Genomic DNA, 27,186 nt, shown 5'->3' on the forward strand with positions numbered 1-27,186 from the left:
AAGGCTGTCCCTTAGTGTTGATGTTTCACTTTAATAAATAATAAACACAGTGCAACATCCAACTCAGGACACCTGACTGAGGATACAACCATCATCCACTAGCCAAGGGTGCTCCATGCCATGTGGAAGGATTCTCAAGGTGCTCAAGCCTGGTTGGAGACATGAACCAAGACCTCCAGCGACTGATAGGCAGAAGAACACCAGGCAGCTTTCCAGCTGAGCCACCACATGGCCAAGCATAGTCTGAGACGGTTACCAATATCAACAAGAAGCCAGGAGGAAATTTACAGGTAATATAAATAACACTGGTCCAGGGATTCAAACCTGTGACCCCACCATAACTATGTACAGGGTACTTTTCCACTAGGCCACCAAGCCTGCACGTGTGGCTTCTCAGCAGAGAGAATTTTTTCAATGTGATAACTCACCCAGCTTTAACTTTCACAGCACTAAGATTAAGAAACCTTAAACCAGAGAAGATTCAAACCAGGACCTTCACTATGCAGCATATAGAGTACTGGGCTGTTAGATCACTGAGCCAACTTGCCATGTGTGTGCCTTGTGATACTTTTTCCATTGATTACAACCATCCTGCTGCAGCATTCAAGGTTCTAAAATGAACTATAGCCTTGGCCTCCACTATCAGCAGAGCTATATCAGGTTCTGTGCTGGCTCAGAGGGCTAGTAGTCTGATACTGTACTGGTTAGTGATGGGGAGGCGCAGGTTCTATTCCCCCTGCAGCTTTATCTTAAGTATTGTTTCAGAATGATTGATGAACCTGATAAGAGAGTTACCTGGGTTGCTCAGCGGACAAGCTGGCTCAGTGTGCTAGTGTCCAAGTTCTCCACTTACTGTCGAGGAAGAGTCTTGTGTTTGAGTCAAACAGGTTACTTTGTGTTATTTTAGTTGCTGTACTAGACTTATTGCAGACACTGATACAATTAGCCAGGCTTGTTGTTGATACGGAGTATAGTCTCTCTGCTTGTTGCTAGGCATCTGGTGCCAGGCTCAGTGGGCTAGTGGCTATGGCTGGTGCATGTGGGGATCCTGGTTCAATTCCTCCTGCAGACACTTATTACCTTATTTTCAGGATGATTGATGTCATTGACAAAAATCATCTCTACTGCTTAGGAACCAAACTGGCCCAGCACCCCAACACCCATGTGCCTTATTCACTGCAACTGAGGGGCCTGGATCCCAACACAGACCTAGGGGTACATCTACAAAACAATCTAAATTGATGTTATGTCTCAGGGGCTGAAATGCCCATTTAAAAATAGATATTTATTAAATGGTAGTAAATTCAATTTTAGCCCCTAAAACATATTAAATTGATTAAAATCAACCTTAGTAAATTTCCTAGTAGTGTCTTAGTACTTTACACCAGGCTCCTTGGTAATCCCGGCTTGGTTACTGCACAATCTGACACAGCTGACCAGTAATGATGTGCTCACCTGTTCTCCTCGGGATCTGGGATATTGCACCACGTAGTGATAGAGATCACTACTTACCTGAAGCCACAGGATCTAGCACAGTGCACTTGTAGACAGGTCATACATCTAGGCCACAGAGCCACCACACAACCAAGCAAATACTGATGTTACCAGGCAGCCAGGAGGAACATTACGGGTAATAGGAATAGCACTTGCTATGCTAGTAAGCGCTGGCTCAGTGTACAAGTTGGGTCGTTCAGCATTTACAGAGCTGGTGCGGGATCATGTTCATTACCAGAAAGCCAGAGTCCTTTTCATCAGTGTCAGTTTTCCATCAGCAGCAGCAGAGGACCTGGTTACTGTCTGACTGTGCCAGCTCATGTCTTGTATAATAGAGGAGACTGTAATAACATCATCATGCAGCGTTGGTCATCACAGAGAAGTATAACATGGGATCCAGAAGCAGGAACCACACCAATACTGCTGATGGTAGAGTGTAAGCTCAGCAGACAAAATCCTAAATTGGAGGGAGTATTTTCTCAGTATTAACTTGGTACAAAAAGTAGGGATCTGAACGGAAAGGCCAGATGGGAATTTTAAATTAGGACAAAGTAGACAGGGGCATAATCAGAACTTTGGGGGCCCCGTAGCAACATAGGGGCCCCTGTCCCAATGATTTTTGAGACACCTCTTCGCAGCTCTTATTCAGACGTGGATTTGCTTTTCATGCAGCAAAGTATGGACTATCGGTACATTGCACATGCGCAGGACGTGTCCCGTGAAGTCGGATGGTTATCAGCATAGGACTGTCAGTCTGATGACGAGTGGAGATGGGGAGGGGGGTGGCAGCGGCCTCTGTGAAAACGGAGGTGTGTTGCCGCAGTTTAGGAGGAGGGAAGAGACCAGGGATCTCCATTGTTGGAAGATATTTCCTAACCTCTGCGAGGCGCGGCACCATAGATGCCACAAGGCACCCAATGGTAAGTGACCTGATGCTGTGCCCCAGAACGCAAGTTGGATCACTACCGCAGCCGGAGACACCTGCGTGTAACAGACGCCTCCTGCTGCTTCCAAGGAAGTGACAGAAACTCTAACCGCACCTGAATGACCATTATGCCACACAGTATCCACAATTATCATTATGACATATTATGCCACATTACAGTGCCCTCCACATTACAATGAGCAGATCAGATTATGACACATTACAGCGCCCCCTTACCATTATACCATCCGCTAAACTCTCCTCGCACTGACAATGTAATGTCACAGTTCAGGCTGGGCAATAGATCAGACCCAATTGCTTAGCAGGCAAATCTAGGAAATTGGCATGCACCTTTATATCCTGGATTCAGGCCCCCTTAGCCTCTGGGCCCCATAGCAATGGCACAGCACTTACACCCACTATAGTTACATCCATGTCAGTAGATATAACCACAAGCTGGCTGAGCCGTTGCAGGATTGTGCAGGTGGTTCAGCATTTCTCAGTCACTGGCCGGCTGGTGATGGTTACACTGTCACGTGGCGGCCTGGAGCTGTAGTCCATCTGGCCCTGCTAGAGTTCTGTGTATAGTATTTAGTGATGCTGCTTTTAGTCTATGTTTGTGAGTGTGCTAAGATGTGTGTGTTTCCTATAACACCTATAGATGGAGCACTCAGATAGACGTGTACGTGTGTGTGTGTGTGTGTGTGTGTGTGTGTGTGCGCGCGCGCGTTTCTATACAGCCTTAATGAATTTTCATTTGCAAACCTCGTCACCTTTGCAGCGCTGCTGAGGGAGACTAATGTACAGGTGTGTGTATAGTGATCAGTGTGAATCAGGTGTGTGATGTCACTGGTCTGTGTATATAGTGATATTACACACTGATCACTATACACAGGCCACAGTGACACCACACACCTGATACACACTGGTCACTGTGGCCTGTGTATAGTGATCAGTGTGTATCAGGTGTGTGATATCACTGTGGCCTATGTATAGTGATCAGTGTGTGTGATATAGGTGTGATGTGTGTGCTGTGTATAGTGATCAGTGTGTGATATAGGTGTGATGTGTGTGCTGTGTATAGTGATCAGTGTGTGATATAGGTGTGATGTGTGTGCTGTGTATAGAGATCAGTGTGTGATATAGGTGTGATGTGTGTGCTGTGTATAGTGATTAGTGTGTGTGATATAGGTGTGATGTGTGTGCTGTGTATAGAGATCAGTGTGTGATATAGGTGTGATGTGTGTGCTGTGTATAGTGATCAGTGTGTGTGATATAGGTGTGATGTGTGTGCTGTGTATAGTGATCAGTGTGTGATATAGGTGTGATGTGTGTGCTGTGTATAGTGATCAGTGTGTGTAAGGTGTGTGATATAGGTGTGATGTGTGTGCTGTGTATAGAGATCAGTGTGTGTGATATAGGTGTGATGTGTGTGCTGTGTATAGTGATCATTGTGTGTAAGGTGTGTGATATAGGTGTGATGTGTGTGCTGTGTATAGAGATCAGTGTGCTTAGGGTACAGTATAAAGGATGGGCAGATGTGCGCAACCAACAACATCCTGCCACGGGTGCTTACTCAGTCTCTGATCGAACGTAATACATTATCATGGCAGCCATCTAGTCACATGACTTCGTACCGCCTTCCTGCACTAGCGATCTGTAAACGGCGATGCAATCGCAGTTCTGGATGAACATTGTGGTTCCTCTGCAACTGCAGGCTGAGTAAGCCAAGGAAACTGCGCTTGGGATGCAGCCCTTTGTCTCGCCACTCCTGGAAAATGGGGGCGATACGTCCCCGTTTTCCCCAATGCTGGCCGCCCCCGTCCTACCCCCCCTCTGCCTGTCGATCAGACTGAGGCATTTGGATTTTAGCGATGAGACCTCAGGACTCGCTCTGCTCAAGCGCAAAACAGGTCCTGCACATGCAAAGGTTCTTCCAAGTTAACGGCAGAAGCGTCTGACACTGAATTAGGCCATAAGGTGCAAAATGGAGGAAAAAGTACACAGTCTAGGGGGAAAAGGCAAAAGACTGGTCCGAAAGGAGTGACCCACGCCATGCATAATATATATATATATATATATATATAAATAAGATTTTACTTACCGATAAATCTATTTCTCATAGTCCGTAGTGGATGCTGGGACTCCGTAAGGACCATGGGGAATAGCGGCTCCGCAGGAGACAGGGCACAAGAATAAAAGCTTTAGGATCAGGTGGTGTGCACTGGCTCCTCCCCCTATGACCCTCCTCCAAGCCTCAGTTAGGATACTGTGCCCGGACGAGCGTACATAATAAGGAAGGATATTGAATCCCGGGTAAGACTCATACCAGCCACACCAATCACACCGTACAACTCGTGATCTGAACCCAGTTAACAGTATGATAACAACGAAGGAGCCTCTGAAAAGATGGCTCACAACAACAATAACCCGATTTTGTTAACAATAACTATGTACAAGTATTGCAGACAATCCGCACTTGGGATGGGCGCCCAGCATCCACTACGGACTATGAGAAATAGATTTATCGGTAAGTAAAATCTTATTTTCTCTGACGTCCTAGTGGATGCTGGGACTCCGTAAGGACCATGGGGATTATACCAAAGCTCCCAAACGGGCGGGAGAGTGCGGATGACTCTGCAGCACCGAATGAGAAAACTCCAGGTCCTCCTCAGCCAGGGTATCAAATTTGTAGAATTTAGCAAACGTGTTTGCCCCTGACCAAGTAGCTGCTCGGCAAAGTTGTAAAGCCGAGACCCCTCGGGCAGCCGCCCAAGATGAGCCCACCTTCCTTGTGGAATGGGCTTTTACAGATTTAGGCTGTGGCAGGCCTGCCACAGAATGTGCAAGCTGAATTGTACTACAAATCCAACGAGCAATAGTCTGCTTAGAAGCAGGAGCACCCAGCTTGTTGGGTGCATACAGGATAAACAGCGAGTCAGACTTTCTGACTCCAGCCGTCCTGGAAACATATATTTTCAGGGCCCTGACAACGTCAAGTAACTTGGAGTCCTCCAAGTCCCTAGTAGCCGCAGGCACCACAATAGGTTGGTTCATGTGAAAAGCAGAAACCACCTTAGGGCAGAATTGAGGACTCGTCAATTTCTCCCTGTCAGAATGAAAAATTAAGTAAGGGCTTTTATATGATAAAGCCGCCAATTCTGACACACGCCTGGCTGAAGCCAGGGCTAACAGCATCGTCACCTTCCATGTGAGATATTTTAAGTCCACAGTGGTGAGTGGTTCAAACCAATGTGACTTAAGGAACCTCAAAACAACATTGAGATCCCAAGGTGCCACTGGAGGCACAAAAGGAGGTTGTATATGCAGTACCCCTTTTACAAATGTCTGAACTTCAGGTACTGAAGCCAGTTCTTTCTGGAAGAAAATCGACAGGGCCGAAATTTGAACCTTAATGGACCCTAATTTTAGGCCCATAGACAGTCCTGTTTGCAGGAAATGGAGGAAACGACCCAGTTGAAATTCCTCTGTAGGGGCCTTCTTGGCCTCACACCACGCAACATATTTTCGCCAAATGCGGTGATAATGTTTTGCGGTTACATCCTTCCTGGCTTTGACCAGGGTAGGGATGACTTCATCTGGAATGCCTTTTTCCTTCAGGATCCGGCGTTCAACCGCCATGCCGTCAAACGCAGCCACGGTAAGTCTTGGAACAGACAAGGCCCCTGCTGGAGCAGGTCCTTTCTTAGAGGTAGAGGCCACGGGTCGTCCGTGAGCATCTCCTGAAGTTCCGGGTACCAAGTCCTTCTTGGCCAATCCGGAACCACGAGTATCGTTCTTACTCCTCTCCTTCTTATGATTCTCAGTACTTTTGGTATGAGAGGCAGAGGAGGGAACACATACACTGACTGGTACACCCACGGTGTCACCAGAGCGTCCACCGCTATTGCCTGAGGGTCCCTTGACCTGGCGCAATATCTGTCTAATTTTTTGTTTAGACGTGACGCCATCATGTCCACCTTTGGTTTTTCCCAACAGTTTACAATCAGGTGGAAGACTTCTGGGTGAAGTCCCCACTCTCCCGGGTGAAGGTCGTGTCTGCTGAGGAAGTCTGCTTCCCAGTTGTCCACTCCCGGAATGAACACTGCTGACAGAGCTATCACATGATTTTCCGCCCAGCGAAGAATCCTTGCAGCCTCTGCCATTGCCCTCCTGCTTCTCGTGCCGCCCTGTCTGTTTACGTGGGCGACTGACGTGATGTTGTCCGATTGGATCAATACCGCCTGACCCTGAAGCAGGGGTTTCGCTTGACTTAGGGCATTGTAAATGGCCCGTAGTTCCAGAATGTTTATATGAAGAGATGTTTCCATGCTTGACCACAAGCCCTGGAAGTTTTTTCCCTGTGTGACTGCTCCCCAGCCTCTCAGGCTTGCATCCGTGGTCACCAGGATCCAATCCTGAATGCCGAATCTGCGGCCCTCTAGAAGATGAGCACTCTGCAACCACCACAGGAGAGACACCCTTGTCTTTGGTGACAGGGTTATCCGCTGCTGCATCTGAAGATGCGAACCGGACCATTTGTCCAGTAGATCCCACTGAAACGTTCTTCTCTTCTGGCTCTGTAAGGAGGACGGCGGCGCGGCTCCGGTGACCCATCCAGGCTGTACCTGTGATCGTCCCTCTGGAGCTAATGTCCAGTAGCCTAAGAAGCCCAATCCACTCTGCACGCAGGTGAGTTCGCTTCTTCTCCCCTTAGTCCCACGATGCAGTGAGCCTGTTGCCAGCAGGACTCACTGAAAATAAAAAAACCTAAATTAAACTTTTATTCTAAGCAGCTCAGGAGAGCCACCTAGCATGCACCCTTCTCGGCCGGGCACAAAAATCTAACTGAGGCTTGGAGGAGGGTCATAGGGGGAGGAGCCAGTGCACACCACCTGATCCTAAAGCTTTTATTCTTGTGCCCCGTCTCCTGCGGAGCCCCTATTCCCCATGGTCCTTACGGAGTCCCAGCATCCACTAGGACGTCAGAGAAATATATATATATATATATATATATATATATATATATACACACACACACACACACACACACACACTGAGGGGTCTATTTACTAAGCCTTAGGTGCAGATAACGTGGACGGAGATACAGCACCAGCCAATCAGCTCCTGACATTTTTCAAACACAGCCTGTGACGTGGCAGTTAGCAGCTGATTGGCTATTTACCACATAATGCAAGTTAGTTGCTGTAATGTTAGCTCTGGGCCTGCGTCTGCGCCCATTTACACCTAGGCTATAGATGCTGCCCGAGTGCCCCATGCCAAAACAACTACCATATAAAAGGTATGAGTGACCCGAGATAGGCAGGTGACAGTCCAGTCTAGAGAGATGCATTCCTCACATGTACCTGAGGTTGTAATCAGTGCTGTGTTATGATCTAAGTGTTCCTGTGTGTTAACGAGTTATACACGGGCCTATCACATTATTAGGCCCACCTCCTACATGCAACGTCGGCAGCGCGTAGTCCGCGTGTCGTGCGCTGGCTTGGTGGGTATATAAGGTGTGTGATAGGCCGTCTGCTCACATCACTCGTTGCTGTCATGGGTAAAAGGGGCGATTTATCAGAGTTGGAAAATAAGAATTTACTTACCGATAATTCTATTTCTCGGAGTCCGTAGTGGATGCTGGGGTTCCTGAAAGGACCATGGGGAATAGCGGCTCCGCAGGAGACAGGGCACAAAAGTAAAGCTTTCCGATCAGGTGGTGTGCACTGGCTCCTCCCCCTATGACCCTCCTCCAAGCCAGTTAGGTACTGTGCCCGGACGAGCGTACACAATAAGGGAGGAATTTTGAATCCCGGGTAAGACTCATACCAGCCACACCAATCACACCGTACAACTTGTGATCTAAACCCAGTTAACAGTATGATAACAGCGGAGCCTCTGAAAAGATGGCTCACAACAATAATAACCCGATTTTTGTAACTATGTACAAGTATTGCAGATAATCCGCACTTGGGATGGGCGCCCAGCATCCACTACGGACTCCGAGAAATAGAATTATCGGTAAGTAAATTCTTATTTTCTCTATCGTCCTAGTGGATGCTGGGGTTCCTGAAAGGACCATGGGGATTATACCAAAGCTCCCAAACGGGCGGGAGAGTGCGGATGACTCTGCAGCACCGAATGAGAGAACTCCAGGTCCTCCTTAGCCAGGGTATCAAATTTGTAGAATTTAGCAAACGTGTTTGCCCCTGACCAAGTAGCTGCTCGGCAAAGTTGTAAAGCCGAGACCCCTCGGGCAGCCGCCCAAGATGAGCCCACCTTCCTTGTGGAATGGGCATTTACATATTTTGGCTGTGGCAGGCCTGCCACAGAATGTGCAAGCTGAATTGTATTACACATCCAACTAGCAATAGTCTGCTTAGAAGCAAGAGCACCCAGTTTGTTGGGTGCATACAGGATAACAGCAAGTCAGTTTTCCTGACTCCAGCCGTCCTGGAACATATTTTCAGGGCCCTGACAACATCTAGCAACTTGGAGTCCTCCAAGTCCCTAGTAGGTGCAAGGCACCACAATAAGCTGGTTCAGGTGAAACACTGACACCACCTTAGGGAGAGAACTGGGGACGAGTCCGCAGCTCTGCCCTGTCCGAATGGACAAACAGATATGGGCTTTTTTGAGAAAAAACCACCAATTTGACACTCGCCTGGTCCAGGCCAGGGCCAAGAGCATGGTCACTGTTCATGTGAGATGCTTCAAATCCACAGATTTGACTGGTTTTAAACCAATGTGATTTGAGGAATCCCAGAACTACGTTGAGATCCCACAGTGCCACTGGAGGCACAAAAGGGGGTTGTATATGCAATACTCCCTTGACAAACTTCTGGACTTCAGGAACTGAAGCCAATTCTTTCTGGAAGAAAATCGACAGGGCCGAAATTTGAACCTTAATGGACCCCAATTTGAGGCCCATAGACACTCCTGTTTGCAGGAAATGCAGGAAACGACCGAGTTGAAATTTCTTTGTGGGGCCTTCCTGGCCTCACACCACGCAACATATTTTCGCCACATGTGGTGATAATGTTGTGCGGTCACCTCCTTTCTGGCTTTGACCAGGGTAGGAATGACCTCTTCCGGAATGCCTTTTTCCCTTAGGATCCGGCTTTCCACCGCCATGCCGACAAACGCAGCTGCGGTAAGTCTTGGAACAGACATGGTACTTGCTGAAGCAAGTCCCTTCTTAGCGGCAGAGGCCATAAGACCTCTGTAAGCATCACTTGAAGTTCCGGGTACCAAGTCCTTCTTGGCCAATCCGGAGCCATGAGTATAGTTCTTACTCCTCTACGTCTTATAAGTCTCAGCACCTTAGGTATGAGAAGCAGAGGAGGGAACACATACACCGACTGGTACACCCACGGTGTTACCAGAACGTCCACAGCTATTGCCTGAGGGTCTCTTGACCTGGCGCAATACCTGTCCCGTTTTTTGTTCAGACGGGACGCCATCATGTCCACCTTTGGTATTTCCCAACGGTTTACAATCATGTGGAAAAAACTTCCCGATGAAGTTTCCACTCTCCCGGGTGGAGGTCGTGCCTGCTGAGGAAGTCTGCTTCCCAGTTTCCATTCCCGGGATGAAACACTGCTGACAGTGCTATCACATGATTTTCCGCCCAGCGAAAAGTCCTTGCAGTTTTTGCCATTGCCCTCCTGCTTCTTGTGTCGCCCTGTCTGTTTACGTGGGCGACTGCCGTGATGTTTTTCCCACTGGATCAATACCGGCTGACCTTGAAGCAGAGGTCTTGCTAAGCTTAGAGCATTATAAATTTACCCTTAGCTCCAGTATATTTATGTGGAGAAAAGTCTCCAGACTTGATCACACTCCCTGGAAATTTTTTCCTTGTGTGACTGCTCCCCAGCCTCTCGGGCTGGGCTCCGTGGTCACCAGCATCCAATCCTGAATGCCGAATCTGCGGCCCTCTAGAAGATGAGCACTCTATAACCACCACAGGAGAGACACCCTTGTCCTTGGATATAGGGTTATCCGCTGATGCATCTGAAGATGCGATCCGGGCCATTTGTCCAGCAGATCCCACTGAAAAGTTCTTGCGTGAAATCTGCCGAATGGAATTGCTTCGTAGGAAGCCACCATTTTTACCAGGACCCTTGTGCAATGATGCACTGTTTTTAGGAGGTTCCTGACTAGCTCGGATAACTCCCTGGCTTTCTCTTCCGGGAGAAACACCTTCTTCTGGACTGTGTCCAGAATCATCCCTAGGCACAGCAGACGTGTCGTCGGATCAGCTGCGATTTTGGAATATTTAGAATCCACCCGTGCTGTTGTAGCAGTATCCGAGATAGTGCTACTCCGTGGACTATGCCCTTATCAGGAGATCATCCAAGTAAGGGATACTTAAGACGCCTTTTCTTCGAAGAAGAATCATCATTTCGGCCATTACCTTGGTAAAGACCCGGGGTGCCGTGGACAATCCAAACGGCAGCGTCTGAAACGGATAGTGACAGTTCTGCACCACGAACCTGAGGTACCCTTAGTGAGAAGGGCAAATTTGGGACATAGAGGTAAGCATCCCTGATGTCCCGGGACACTATATAGTCCTCTTCTTCCTGGTTCGTTATCACTGCTCTGAGTGACTCCATCTTGATTTGAACCTTTGTAAGTGTTCAAAAAATTTTTTAGAATAAGTCTCACCTAGCCTTCTGGCTTCAGTACCACAATATAGTGTGGAATAATACCCCTTTTCTTGTAGTGGGAGGGGTAATTTAGTTATCACCTGCTGGGAATACAGCTTGTGAATTTTTTTCCATACTGCCTCCTTGTCGGAGGGAGACCTTGGTAAAGCAGACTTCAGGAGCCTGCGAAGGGGAAACGTCTCGACCTTCCAATCTGTACCCCTGGGATACTACTTGTAGGATCCAGGGGTCCTGTACGGTCTCAGCGCCATGCTGAGAACTTGTCAGAAGCGGTGGAACGCTTCTGTTCCTGGGAATGGGCTGCCTGCTGCAGTCTTCTTCCCTTTCCTCTATCCCTGGGCAGATATGATCTTATAGGGACGAGAGGACTGAGGCTGAAAAGACGGTGTCTTTTTCTGCAGAGATGTGACTTAGGGTAAAAAACGGTGGATTTTCCAGCAGTTGCCGTGGCCACCAGGTCCGATGGACCGACCCCAAATAACTCCTCTTCCTTTATACGGCAATACACCTTTGTGCCGTTTGGAATCTGCATCACCTGACCACTGTCGTGTCCGTAACATCTTTTGGCAGTTATGGACATCGCATTTACTCATGATGCCAGAGTGCAAATATCCCTCTGTGCATCTCGCATATATAGAAATGCATCCTTTAAATGCTCTATAGTCAATAAAATACTGTCCCTGTCAAGGGTATCAATATTTTTAGTCAGGGAATCCGACCAAGCCACCCCAGCTCTGCACATCCAGGCTGAGGCGATCGCTGGTCGCAGTATAACACCAGTATGTGTGTATATACTTTTTATGATATTTTTCCAGCCTACTGTCAGCTGGTCCTTGAGGACGGCCCTATCTATAGACGGTACCGCCACTTGTTTTGATAAGCGTGTGAGCGCCTTATCCACCTTAAGGGGTGTTTCCCAACGCGCCCTAACTTCTGGCGGGAAAGGGTATACCGCCCATAATTTTCTATCGGGGGGAACCCACGCATCATCACACACTTTATTTAATTTATCTGATTCAGGAAAAACTATGGTAGTTTTTTCACATCCCACATAATACCCTCTTTTGTGGTACTTGTAGTATCAGAAATCTGTAACACCTCCTTCATTGCCTTTAACATGTGGCCCTAATAAGGAATACGTTTGTTTATTCACCGTCGACACTGGATTCAGTGTCCCTGTCTGTGTCTGTGTCGACCGACTAAAGTAAACGGGCGTTTTAAAACCCCTGACGGTGTTTTTGAGACGTCTGGACCGGTACTAATTGTTTGTCGGCCGTCTCATGTCGTCAACCGACCTTGCAGCGTGTTGACATTATCACGTAATTTCCTAAATAAGCCATCCATTCCGGTGTCGACTCCCTAGAGAGTGACATCACCATTACAGGCAATTGCTCCGCCTCCTCACCAACATCGTCCTCCTACATGTCGACACACACGTACCGACACACAGCACACACACAGGGAATGCTCTGATAGAGGACAGGACCCACTAGCCCTTTGGAGAGACAGAGGGAGAGTTTGCCAGCACACACCAAAAACGCTATAATTATATAGGGACAACCTTATATAAGTGTTTTCCCTTATAGCATCTTAATATCTATAAGCATATCGCCAAATTAGTGCCCCCCCTCTCTGTTTTAACCCTGTTTCTGTAGTGCAGTGCAGGGGAGAGCCTGGGAGCCTTCCCTCCAGCCTTTCTGTGAGGGAAAATGGCGCTGTGTGCTGAGGAGATAGGCCCCGCCCCTTTTTCGGCGGCCTCGTCTCCCGCTCTTAACGGATTCTGGCAGGGGTTAAATATCTCCATATAGCCTCCGGAGGCTATATGTGAGGTATTTTTAGCCAAAATAGGTATTCATTTGCCTCCCAGGGTGCCCCCCTCCCAGCGCCCTGCACCCTCAGTGACTGCCGTGTGAAGTGTGCTGAGAGGAAAATGGCGCACAGCTGCAGTGCTGTGCGCTACCTTTAGAAGACTGAGGAGTCTTCTGCCGCCGATTCTGGACCTCTTCTTACTTCAGCATCTGCAAGGGGGCCGGCGGCAAGGCTCCGGTGACCATCCAGGCTGTACCTGTGATCGTCCCTCTGGAGCTGATGTCCAGTAGCCAAGAAGCCAATCCATCCTGCACGCAGGTGAGTTCACTTCTTCTCCCCTAAGTCCCTCGTTGCAGTGATCCTGTTGCCAGCAGGACTCACTGTAAAGTAAAAAACCTAAGCTAAACTTTCTCTAAGCAGCTCTTTAGGAGAGCCACCTAGAATTGCACCCTTCTCGGCCGGGCACAAAAATCTAACTGGCTTGGAGGAGGGTCATAGGGGGAGGAGCCAGTGCACACCACCTGATCGGAAAGCTTTACTTTTGTGCCCTGTCTCCTGCGGAGCCGCTATTCCCCATGGTCCTTTCAGGAACCCCAGCATCCACTAGGACGATAGAGAAAAAGGGATGACTATCGGCTTTCGGACAAAGGGCGGCAGCATATCTCACACAGCGCAGTGTGTGACCTGTCCACGTGCTGCTGTGGTGACTGGACAAATGGCCCCATTGCATATAACCAACGTGGAAACGGAGGAGCACCACGTGCCACTGACACGAGAGGTGAACGTTGGCTACAAAGGTGCGCAGGAGTTGACCGACACTACAGTGGAGCAGCGCACCGTCACAATGAGCCCGGGGGCTACCAGACATGTGTCTAACATAATCGTTCAGCCCGTCTGTCTGCGGTCTGTGCTGCACACGGCGGTTACTCTGGCTATTAGCTGGTGGTCATAATAATGGGACTTGTGTATAATTTTCATTACACTATAGGAATATGGTCAGTACCCGCTACAGTAATATACACTGTAACTAGCACAATGCTTTTCTGCTACACAACTCAGTAATACAAAGATACATAGATGCTGTGTAATCTGTGAGTGTGTTACGTGCTGCAGTTCAGCTCTCCTGTGTGTGGTTCCATACTGTGCTAGAGTCTCTGGCACCAGCTCTTGTTACTGGCGTCCGTTATAGGTTTGGAGAAACGGTCACTAGAAGTAGTCTTGTTCCCTGTGATTGGTTGCTTCTGTGGGACACAGTGTTATACAAATGGAAAAGACCAGCGGAGGTTCTTGATAACGCTTGTGAGAGTAAATTATAAGGCCCAGTGCTCGGGGAAGAGACGGTAAGCACTGAAGTATACATTATTCCAATAGGCTGTTGCTCCCACCACTTAGCCCACTATCAGCCTATCAGAGATAATTATAGTGGGAGGGCAGCGATCAAACATGAGACAACGTTTATTATACCCAGACCGAGAAGTGATCCCATAACGGATTATGAAGGTTGAACGGATCCTGGGAATGTGTCTGAATAAGAAGATGTCACGGTCAGATGTTTGCCGTTTTCATTAAACTACAAATTCATCTTTACAGGGAACGGTCACAATGTGTGACGCCCCCTTGGTTACTGTAATTCCGGTCGGTGGCTGTATCTGATGTGTGTCAGATTACACTGGAAGCGGCACTGCAGCGTACCATCTATGATAGCGAATTCCTGTGTGTGTGACAGCCACGGGAGGTGGGGAAAGGGGTAATATCTGTAGCAAACGGGTACTTTTTTTTTTAATGGTCCAATTTACATGCTGATCTTGGTTCTAGTTACGGTGCTGGGCAGGTTGCGGCATCTCCGATAAAGTAAAACACAAATATAAAACTACTTGATAAGAAAGGGGGTACATTTATTGTACATTAATAAAGACAACACTGCACAAAATGAATCACCCATATTTTGCTATGTGCTGTTTCCAAAAGCAACAGGATTCCAACTTTCTAGTACAACTTAGGAAATGACTATCAGGTAGGTTGCTATGGGTTACAGAACTATTATACATGAGGCCCCATGTTATACTATAAACCCTTATGAATGCAGTCACTGTAGAACAGGTGTATGACTGGTAACATTGCTGGAACTCACTGAAGCTTTCACTTAGGATAAAATCTCTATTTTCTTGGATATTTCTGCAGATGTCGGTATTCCCTCTCCTGTCAGTCTCCCATGTCCCATAACACGGAGATGGGCTCCTAAATAAAGAAAGTTTGTGTTTTACAAACAAGAAATCATTCTGTAATATTCTTTTCTGTCACTGTCAAATTTATTAATTGAAATAAGTAAACCACAGTCTCTGATGCTGGATAACAGGGGGGAGGAAGGGGGGGGTGTAAGTGTTACTATGGCACACAGTCTCTGATGCTGGATATTAGGGGGGTAATTGTCACTATGGCACACAGTCTCTGATGCTGGATATTAGGGGGGTAAGTGTTACTATGGCACACAGTCCCTGATGCTGGATAACAGGGGGGTGTTACTATGGCACACAGTCTCTGATGCTGGATAACAGGGGGGTAAGTGTTACTATGGCACACAGTCTCTGATGCTGGATATTAGGGGGGTAATTGTCACTATGGCACACAGTCTCTGATGCTGGATATTAGGGGGGTAAGTGTTACTATGGCACACAGTCCCTGATGCTGGATAACAGGGGGGTAAGTGTTACTATGGCACACAGTCTCTGATGCTGGATATTAGGGGGGTAATTGTCACTATGGCACACAGTCTCTGATGCTGGATATTAGGGGGGTAAGTGTTACTATGGCACACAGTCTCTGATGCTGGATAACAGGGGGGTAAGTGTTACTATGGCACACAGTCTCCGATGCTGGATATCAGGGGGGTGTTACTATGGGACACAGTCACTGATGCTGGATAACAGGGGGGGGGTAAGTGTTACTATGGCACCCCCCCCCACCCCACCCCGCTATCCAGCATCAGAGACTGTGTGCCATAATAACACTTACCCCCCCCGTTATCCAGCATCAGGGACTGTGTACCATAGTAACACTTAGTCCCTGATACTGGATAACAGGGGGGGGTAAGTGTTACTATGGCACATAGTCCCTGATGCTGGATAACAGGGGGGGGTAAGTGTTACTATGGCATACACAGTCTGACGCTTTATAACGAGTAAGCATTTCTGTGGCACACAGTCTCTGACACTGGATAACGGGGGGGGGGGGTTAAATGTCACTATAGCACAGAGTCTCTGATGCTGGATAACTGGGGGGGGGGGGTGAGGAGTTTCTTTAGCAGTGTGTCTGATGCTGGACAGTGTGTGTGTGTGTGTGTGTTGCTATGGCACACAGTCTCTGATGCTGGATATTGAGGGGGGTTTACTATGGCGCAAAGACTGATGCTGGATAACGGGGTGGGGGGGTTCAGTGTTAGTATAGCACACAATCTCTGATGCTGGACAGTGTGGGGTGTGAATATGGCACACAGTGTCTGATGCTGGACAGTGGGGGCGCGTTACTATATCACACAGTCTCTGATGCTCGATATTGTTTCTTCTTCTTTTTTTGGGGGGGGGGGGGGGGGGGGGGGGGTTTGATATGGCGTAAAGTCTCTGATACTGGACAGCAGGGGTTAAGCATTACTGTGGCCCACATTCTAGGGGGAGGGGGCTCCTAAAGCTGAATTTCACTTATTAAAAAATGTTTTCCAAGCCCACACCTACACGACACAGGCTGGACTCATATCGTATCATTCGCACACTGCTGCTGCTGACATTGGGCAGAGAAGGGAGGATACATATATTCCATGTACAGCATTGGAAATCATTCTGTGATAGTTACTATACACATTCATTCATGGTGATGGGTATTCAAGCAAATTCTCCCACATGTGCTATATATTCTATAAAAAAATTAATTGACATATTACTGTTACTGTAATCAAGTATTTTCTAGACGTATTTGATAGAAGACAGTGTAATGTGTCTAGCACTGCGATCAGCCGCACATGGAATATAACATCCATTTATGTGTGAGAATGTAAGGCTGCAGACAGCAGAGGGTTGGGCAGGAGACTGCACTGTCCATAGCGGCCTGTATATGACATGGGGTATCAGTACTTACCCCATAATGTGGTGAGACCGGTGTTAGTGGGCTGAGCCTGCCGGTAAACCTCTTCTGTCAGCACCGCGGCCTCTGGAGGGAAAGAAGGCGCCTCTAGCAGGAAACTTGCTGGGCCGCTGGGCTCCTGGCTGATAGCCGGGGGGTCCTATAAAGTAATATAAAGTCACATTTACATTGCAGGATTCCTATTTTCTGTATGAGCTGCTACCCAGCTTTCCATACTGATATACTGCATGTATCAGTGACCCCAGTACACACTGAAGGGGCTTTCCGCACTGGTTTACGATGTGCTTCTCCAGACAGCCTATACAATGACAGTATATAATGCACTGATATACATATACAAGCGAGGGCAGGTTTTATATCGGAGCCCACAAATAAACCACCATCGCTGCATTCTGCTACACTACAGCCAGGTTACGCCACTTCAGTCAAAAGTGGAGATGCGTTTGGTTTTCACGCGTCTCTGCTTTGCCCATACTTGTGTGCGTCTGAACCAGCATCCGGCCCATAAGTGTACCAGCGTAAGCGCAGCGTCCGGCCCACAAGTGTACCAGCGTAAGCGCAGCCTCCAGCCTATAAGTGTACCAGCGTAAGCGCAGCATCCGGCCCATAAACGTACTAGACTAAGCCCACTTGCTTGTCCATTTGTTTCTCTCGAAGTAAAAGGCTTCAGAAAAAGGGAGATTTATGGTAAGACTTACTATGGTTATACAGTATCTTTCTGCGAAGTACACTGGATTCCACAGGGAATAACAATGGGGGTTTAGAGTTGGATCTTGATCCGATGAACCAACAGGCTAAAGCTTTGACTGTTCCCAGTATGCACTGCACCGCCTCCTCTATATCCCCGCCTCCAGACACTGGAGCTCAGTTTTGTTAACCAGTCCAGTTCAATGCAGTAGCAGGTAAAAGCTGGTAGGTACCAGCGGCTAACGCCATGCAAACCCAAAGAAGCTAAGTGCGTCAGGGCGGGTGCCCTGTGGAATCCAGAGTACCTCGCAGAAAGATTGAACAATGGTAAGTCGGGGATGTCCTAAAGCAGTTCCTCATTGGAGGGGATGCACTGTAGCGGGCACAAAAACCAGACGTCCAAAGGAGGCATCCTGAGAGGCGGAAGTATCAAAGGTATAGAACCTGATGAACGTGTTCACTGAGGACCACGTATCCGCCTTGCACAACTGTTCTGCGAAAGTGCCATGGCGGGCCGCCCAAGAAGGTCCAACAGACCGAGTAGAATGGGCCTTAATAGCAGCAGGAGCTGGGAGCCCAGCCTGTGCATAGGCTTGTGCAATCACCATTCTAATCCATCTGGCCAAAGTTTGCTTATTCGCAGGCCAGCCACTTTTGTGAAAACCAAAAAGGACAAAAAGAATCTGACCTCCTGACGGAGGCAGTCCTCTCCACATATATTTTCGGAAAGCCTGTACTTCATCCAAAGACTGTTCTTTGGAGGACAAAGCAGGACAGTTAAAGGCCGGAACCACAATCTCTTGGTTAAGGTGGAACGAAGACACCACCTTAGGGAGATAGCCAGGGCGAGTTCGAAGAACCGCACGTCACAGTGAAAAATTAAAAAAGGTGAACGACAGGACAAAGCGCCTAAGTCTGTCACCCTCCTAGCAGATGCAATAGCCAGTAGAAACACGACCTTAAGCGTAAGACATTTAAGGTCCACAGTCTCAAGAGGTTCAAATGGAGACTATTGCAGGGCATCGAGAGCCAACAGATCCCATGGAGCCACAGGAGGGACATAGGAAGGCTGAATCCGTAAAACACCCGAGTGAAAGTATGTGAAACAAACAAACACTGAACAACATCACCAAACAGGTAATTTCAACTTTAAACTTATTTTTTTGTACTGTCTGGACATGGCTACTAATAACAGATGCACAGACAAAATTCTTAAAGCTATGTGCGCAAATGCTAGGAGCTTAGGAGACAAAATTCCAGAGCTAATTGCGATAATGACAAGGGATAACCTGGATATTGTCGCAATTACTGAGTCATGGAGCACTGAGAATCATGACTGGGACATAGCTATACCAGGATACAATTTATTTAGGAAGGATAGAATGGGAAGAATAGGAGGAGGGGTAGCAATGTATGTGAAAAAAAGCATAAATGCTACTTTAATACAAAATGTTGAGGACAAAACTGAGGCCCTTTGGGTCACCACGGAAACTGGGGAGAAGGACATTATTCGCTTTGGGGTGATCTATAGACCACCAGGGTAGGGGCAGGATTTGGACCGGAACCTATTGTTGGACATCTCTAAAATGGCTTTAAAGGGAGAAGTCATAATCATGGGAGACTTTAATTTACCTGATGTAAATTGCTAGGGGTCCTTTGCAAGTTCAGCTACAAGTGGCATATTTCTAAATTCCTTACAGAGAGCATCTCTCAAGCAATTGGTGAGGGAGCCCACTCGCAAAGACTCAATATTAGATTTAATTCTTACAAATGGTGACAGGATATCCGACATATATGTGGGTGAGCACCTGGGATCCAGTGACCATCAAGCAGTATGGTTTAGTACAGAGGTTCTCAAACTCGGTCCTCAGGACCCCACACAGTGCATGTTTTGCAGGTAACCCAGCAAGTGCACAGGTGTATTAATTACTCACAGACACATTTTAAAAGGTCCACAGATGGAGCTCATTATTTCACTTGTGATTCTGTGAGGAGACCTGCAAAACATGCACTGTGTGGGGTCCTGAGGACCGAGTTTGAGAACCTGTGGTTTAGTATAAAGACAGGATCCAACTCCTGTCACACAAAAACAAAGGTGTTGGATTTTAGAAATGCTGACTTTGCAAAAATGGGGTGATGTTTAAGTGATTCATTGGAGGACTGGAAGAACTTGGAAGGGGTGCAGGAGAGATGGGAAAAACTGAAAAGTGCAATACGAAGGGCAACAGACCTTTATATCAAAAGGGTTAGGAAAAGCACCAGGAAAAGGAAGCCAGTGTGGTTCACTAAAGTAGTATCAACTAGTGTGAAAGCAAAAAAGATGGCCTTTAAGAAATACAAACAGACTCAAAATAATAATGACAAAGAGGTGCATCTTGACAGACGGAAGGATGCTAAGAAAGTGATCAGACGTGCAAAGGCAGAAGCTGAGGAGAAAATGGCCCAGTCAGTAGATAAAGGGGGCAAAACTTTTTTTAAGTATATAAATGAAAGGAGAAAATGAAATGGAGGAATAATAAGACTTAAGACAGAGAGTGAGAATTTGGTGGAGGGAGACAAGGCAATAGCAGATCACCTAAATAGTTATTTTTGCTCAGTATTTACTACAGAAGGAGAAGGGAAGGGGCCCCAGTTATGTTGCAAGGACATTCATAAAATTAAGGTAGATGAAAATATATTTACAGAGGAGAAGGTCCTAACTGAACTTTCATAACTAAAAGTGGATAAATCAATGGGGCCAGATGGGATACACCCAAGGATACTAAAAGAGCTAAAAGATGTGCTGGTGACACCATTAACAGAATTATTTAACCAGTCACTAAATACAGGTGCCATTCCAGAGGACTGGAAAAGAGCAAATGTAGTTCCACTGTACAAAAGTGGAAGCAAGGAAGAAGCAAGTAACTACAGACCAGTAAGCCTTACATCAGTAGTAGGGAAAGTAATGGAAAAACTACTTAAATCAAACAACTTACAGGATCCAAAACAGCATGGATTTACTGGTGGGAGATCAGGTCAAACAAATCTTATTGACTTCTTTGACTCTGATGAAAATAATAGATCAAGGGGGAGCTGTAGATGTAGCATATCTAGACTTTAGTAAAGCATTTGACACTGTCCCACATCGCAGACTGCTAAATAAACTTTAAAGTGTGGGGGTGGATTATAAAATAGTTAAATGGATAAGAACCTGGTTGCAGGATAGGAAACAGACATTTGTAGTAAATGTTGTGCAATCTATGGAGGGAAATGTTACCAGTGGAGTACCCCAGGGATCTGTACTCTGACCAGTTCTCTAATATCTTTGTTGGTGACATTGCAAATGGTATTGAAGGGAAAGTATGCCTTTTTGCAGATGATACAAAGATATGCAACAGGGTAGACACACCAGGAGGGGTAAAACAAATGATTGATGACCTAGCTAGGCTTGAAAAATGGTCAAGAACATGGCAACTACAGTTTAATGCTAAAAAATGCAAAATCATGCACAAAAACCCAAAGGCTAAATATAGTATCAAGGGTACTATAATGAAAACTACTGAGGAGGAAAGGGATTTAGGAGTCACTATTTCAAGTGACTTAAAGGCAGGAAAGCAATGCAACAAAGCAATGAGAAAGGCAAGTCAGATGCTTGGTTGCATAGGGAGAGGAATCAGTAGCAGGAAAAGAGAAGTAATAATGCCACTGTATAGGTCATTGGTGCGGCCTCATCTGGAATACTGTGTCCGGTTCTGGAGACCATGGCCCTCATTCCGAGTTGTTCGCTCGTTCTTTTTCATCGCATCGCAGTGAAAATCCGCTTAGTACGCATGCGCAAAGTTCGCACTGCGACTGCGCCAAGTAACTTTACTATGAAGAAAGTATTTTTACTCACGGCTTTTTCTTCGCTCCGGCGATCGTAATGTGATTGACAGGAAATGGGTGTTACTGGGCGGAAACACGGCGTTTTAGGGGCGTGTGGATAAAAACGCTACCGTTTCCGGAAAAAACGCAGGAGTGGCTGGAGAAACGGTGGGAGTGCCTGGGCGAACGCTGGGTGTGTTTGTGACGTCAACCAGGAACGACAAGCACTGAACTGATCGCACAGGCAGAGTAAGTCTGGAGCTACTCTGAAACTGCTAAGTAGTTAGTAATCGCAATATCGCGCATACATCGGTCGCAATTTTAAGAAGCTAAGATTCACTCCCAGTAGGCGGCGGCTTAGCGTGTGTAACTCTGCTAAATTCGGCTTGCGACCGATCAACTCGGAATGAGGGCCCATATCTCCAGAAGGATATAAATACATTAGAGCAGCGGTGGCCAACCAGTGGCTCTTGAGCCGCATGCGGCTCTTTCGTAATTCAGATGCGGCTCCTGACACTTGAGGTCAGGTGACCGCAAAAGATCCAGAAACCACTGTGCTCCAGCCAGGCACGCAGTGCCAGCGTCACTAAGTGGACTGAGGGAGCCGGATACTAGGTGAGAACCCACTGGCAAGCAAAGGGGGACTACAGCTACCTCAGCATGGACCACCTCAGGTTTGGAGCAGGGGCTACTGGACACGTGAAGGGCTACTACAGTGGCATGGGGGCCTGGAGTGACACATGGAGGAACTGAAGGGTATTATGTTAATCTTGCTTTTAAATGTATTTTATTTGGCTCTGGCTTTTTTAATGTATTTTATGTGGATTTGTCCCTTTCTATGTATTTTATTCTGGATCTGGCTTTTTCAATGTATTTTATAACAGGCGTGGCCTAGCGGGCACAAGACCACGCCCCATTTTTGCAACACGTGCCTTTGGCGTGCACATGATGTCGGCTCTTTGGTATGCCCAAAGATTTTTCTTGGCTCTTTGTCGCTGACTGATTGGCCACCCCTGCATTAGAGAGTGTACAAAGAAGGGCAACTAAAATGGTGCATGGCCTACATCACAAAACTTACCCGGAAAGGCTAAAAGATCTTAACATGTATAGTATGGAGGAGAGAAGGGAAAGGGGAGACATGATAGAAACTTTCAAATATACCAAAGGTTTTAACAAAGTTCAGGAGGGAAACATTCTTCAAAGGAAGAGAAGTATTAGAACTCGAGGACATACACTGAAACTGGAGGGAGGCAGGTTCAGGGGAAATTTAAAGGAAAAATTATTTCACAGAAAGGGTAGTGGATAAGTGGAATAGCCTCCCATCAGAGGTGGTAGAGGCTAAGACTGTAGAGCAATTTAAACATGCTTGGGATAGGCATATGAATATCCTTACAAAGAATTAAGCTTCAAAAAAGTATAAAAAAAATAAAATGGGTAGACTAGATGGGCCAAGTGGTTCTTATCTGCCGTCAAATTCTATGTTTCTATGAATGTCAGGAAGAGACGCAATTTTTCTCTGAAACCACACTGACAAGGCAGATATATGAACCTTGAGTGAGGCCAAACGAAGGCCTAAGTCCAGGCCTTGTTGCAGAAAAGCCAAAAGTCTAGCAGTGCTGAACCTGTATGCATCAGAATTCTTATTCGCACACCAGGTGAAGTAAGAATTCCAGACCCTATAATAAATCCAAGCCGAAGCCGGTTTACGGGTTTTCAACATAGTTTGAATAACCGCCTCAGAGAATCATTTGGCTCTCAGGAGTGAAGCCTCAAGAGCCACGTCGAGCCAGGTCCTAATGGACACAAGGGCCCTGAACGAGGAGGTCTGGGCATTGAGGAAGTAGAAAAGAGACCCTGCAGGTCTGAGAACCAATGCCGCCTGGGCCACGCTGGAGCGATTAGAAGAAGTAGTATTCCTCCTTCTTGCTTGAACTTCCGCATTACCCTGGGCAGGAGTGACACCGTAGGGAACACGTATGGCAGCTGAAAGTTCCATGGAATTGCTAGTGCATCCACGAACGCTGCTTGAGGATCCCTTGTCCTTGCTCCGAAGACCGGAACCTTGTGATTGTGTCGAGACGCCATCGGGTCTACATCTGGTAGGCCCCACCTGTCCACTAGGAGTTGAAAGACTTCCGGATGAAGACTCCTCTCTCCAGCGTGTACGTCCTGACGATTGAGGAAGTCCGCTTCCCAGTTGAGGACCCTCGGGATGAACACTGCAGATATGGCTGGCAGATGGCTTTCCGACCATTGAAGAATTTTTGACACTTCCATCATTGCCATGCGGCTTCGAGTGCCGCCTTGATGATTTATGTAGACCACCGTGGTGGCGCTGTCAGATTGTACTTGAAAAGGCCTGTTCTGTATCAGGGGCAGGGCAAGGTCCAGAGCATTTACACTGCCCGCAATTCCTGAATGTTTAATCGGGAGGAGAGATTCCTACCATGTCCATCGACCTTGGAGAGAGTGTTGTTCGAACACCGCGCCCCAACCCCGCAGGCTGGCATCAGTCGTCAGAAGGACCCAGTTGGAGATCCAAAAGGGATGACCCCTGCTCAATTGTTGGTCCTGTAACCACTAGGCCAGTGATCGACGTACCTCCGGAGTCAAAGAAATCATGTGAGATCTGATCCAGTGAGGCAGGCCTTTCCACTTGTAAAGCGTTAACTGCTGCAGAGGGCGGGAATGAAATGGAGCGTACTCTATCATGTCGAAAGCTGACACCATGAGGCCTTGTACTTGCATCGCTGAGTGTATCGACACTCTTGGGCAAGAAAGTAGTATGTTATCCTGTCCTGAAGCTTCAGTACTTTCCCTGGAGACAAGAACAAGCGTTGGTTGTGTGTGTCCAGCAATGCCCCCAGGTGCACCATGCTCTGAGCAGGGACCAGTTAGGGTTTCTTCCAGGTGATGAGCCACCCGTGGGCTTGTAGGAATTGGACCGTCCGTTCCAGATGACGGATGAGAACCTCTGGGGAGCTCACCAGGATCAGCAAGTCGTCCAGATACGGCAGGATCCTGATACCCTGCCGACGGAGAATGGCCGTAATAACTGCCATGACCTTGGTCGAGATCCGAGGAGCTGTGGTCAGTCCAAAGGGCAAGGCTTGGAATTGATAATGTAGGTTGGCAACAGCAAACCGCAGATACTGCTGATGCAACGTGGCAATAGGAATGTGTAGGCAAGCATCCTGTATGTCCAGGGATACCATATAATCCTTGGGCTCCAATGCCAGAACAATGGAACGAAAAGTTTCCATACGAAACTTGGATACCTTCACAAATTTGTGCAAAGATTTGAGGTTGAGAATGGGCCGGGAGGATCCGTTCGGCTTCAGAACTAGGAACAGCATTGAATAGTACCCCCTGCCTCTCTGAGACAGAGGCACCGGCACTATCACTCCTGTATCGAGGAGGGATTGTAGAAGCAAACGTAGAGTTAGTGCCTTTAACGGATCCGAAGGGATAACAGTCTAGCAAAACTGGCGAGGGGGACATTTCTTGAAAGATGGTGTATCCGTGAGAGACTACTTCCTGTACCCAGGCGTCTGAAGTGGTCTTTAACCATATCTGGGCGAACCGTAGAAGCTGGCCTCCCCCACCCTGGGGTCCCCCAGGGGGAGGGCCACTCAGTCATGCAGCAGGCTTGTCTTGATTTGGAAGCAAGATGACGGGCAGCCCAAGAATGTTTAGGTTTGGGCTTAGAGGTTTTGGAAGTGCGAGCTTGTCTCGGGTACGCCTGACACTTTGCTTTGCCTGGAGGTTGAAGTAACGAAAAGTGGTACTCATAGCCTTTCGGAGCCGAAGGATTAGTACTTGGGAGACACGCAGTCTTGGCAGACGCCAGGTCAGTCACAATCTTGTTTAGATCTTCCCCAAATAAAATATCTCCCTTGAAAGGGAGCACCTCCAAGGTCTTCTTAGAGTCCAGGTCTGCCGATCAGGAACTTAACCACAGAATCCGGCGAGCCAGTATGGACGTAGTAGATGCCTTGGCCGCCATAACAGAAGCCACCTCCTGGATGTAATGAGAGGCTGCGGTAATATACGATAGGCAGTGTCAGGCATCATCAGGAAAATTCAGAGGTAGCTCTGCCTCAACTGCTTGAACCCAGGCTTCAATACCTTTTGCAGCCCAATAGGCTGCCATGGTGGGTCTATGTACTGCACCCGCAAATGTGTAAATAGACTTCAAGCAGCTCTCCACGTGCTTATCAGTCGGTTCCTTCACAGAGGTGAAGATAGTGACATGTAGAGTAGAAGACACCACAAGACGAGCTACATGCGAGTCCAACGGTGGTGGTGTTTCCCACTTGGTACCTAACTCTGCAGAGACAGGATAACGAGCTAGCATCTTTTTAGACAGGGAAAATTTCTTTCCTGGAGACTCCCAGGATTCCTGATGTATGTCAATTAAATGGTCAGAATGTGGTAAGACTAATTTAGCAACCTTCCGACGATTGAACTTCTCAGGTTTCATAGACTTATCTGGAGGATCATTGTGAGGAAGAAATGGCCCGCTTAGATGACCCTTTGGTCCCAGTAGGGCGTGGGTTAGGCTTTTGTTTAACCAAGGACTGATTTAATTGCTGTAACTGAGTTAACTACAGGGACAACATGTGGCTGTACTGGCACAAGAGGTCCCATAGTGGGTGTAAGTTGTGTTACAAGCGTAGTCAGTAAATTAGAAAAAGCAGCCCAAGGTGGATTTTGGGGTGCTACAAGTTGACTAGGGGGTGCAGGACACCCAGTACCTGAACCCTCAGCTGAAATATTTTCCTCAGGTAAATGCAGGACGTCAGCACTGCCTGAGGCAGGAGCGTCCGCTGCGTTCCCGCCCTGTGCATCAGACATTATTGAGAATGTAGCCTTAGGGCGCAACAGTACATTATAGCCAGAAAAATACAATACCTGACCAAAAAAAAAACCTGTAGCAGGTGACTGCAAATGCAGAACAAACAGAGGATTTAAGTGGTATGAGGTGACTGGAATACAGAGAAAAAGGAAATGTGCCTAAACGCTGACAGGAAGCGAGGGGGGGGGGGAAGAGAGCTGCAGATCCAGGGCCGGAATATCTACTGTAGATGGCGCCTGGAGCTAGGGGAGGAGCAACAGGTCAGCGCCTTATCCCTCTGCTGGACAGCTGAACGTCACCACCGGGTACTGTGGAGCCTATAATAAACGGATTTTAGTGAATCCGACCTGTGCTCATTGCCCTGGTGGATATAGTGGGGTCCCTGCACAGCCACAGTGACCACACCAGAGGCACGGTCCGCCTCTTGGGACCGCAACCGGATTGCGATTTCAACCAGGACGCGGGAGTATACAGCGCCGCTGGGGGAGGTGATAGAGCCGCAGCATGATATCTCAGACATATATAGCATCTAGTGCCTGTGCTGCGGCCCTTGAAGTCTTCTTTCTTCTCAAAAAAGCTCTTTTCAGGGCTGTTTAGAGCAGCCCATCCTGTTAGCTGCCTGCACTGCAGGCACCAACTTACAAACTGAGCTCCAGTGCCTGGAGGCGGGGATATAGAGGAGGCAGTGCAGTGCATCCTGGGAACAGTCAAAGCTTTAGCCTGTTGGTGCACCCCGATGTTATCCCTGTGGAATACCAGTGTAC

General features: G+C 47.6%; 1 protein-coding gene across 1 annotated transcript in view; it reads right to left on the minus strand.

Moving 5' to 3' along the window:
• Window positions 1-14,774: 14,774 nt before the first annotated feature.
• The window catches only part of LOC134980361 (uncharacterized), a 118,678-nt gene continuing 106,266 nt past the window's right edge, over window positions 14,775-27,186 (minus strand). The window contains exons 19-20 of the mRNA XM_063947159.1: window positions 17,029-17,173; window positions 14,775-15,138 (exon numbers count right to left, since the gene is read on the minus strand). Of these exons, the coding sequence (XP_063803229.1) occupies window positions 17,052-17,173 (122 nt within the window). The 3' untranslated portion in view covers window positions 14,775-15,138; window positions 17,029-17,051. The remainder of the gene's footprint in view (window positions 15,139-17,028; window positions 17,174-27,186) is intronic.

This window comes from Pseudophryne corroboree, chromosome 12, assembly GCF_028390025.1.
Source record: "Pseudophryne corroboree isolate aPseCor3 chromosome 12, aPseCor3.hap2, whole genome shotgun sequence".
In the NCBI taxonomy this organism is placed as follows: Eukaryota; Metazoa; Chordata; class Amphibia; order Anura; family Myobatrachidae; genus Pseudophryne; species Pseudophryne corroboree.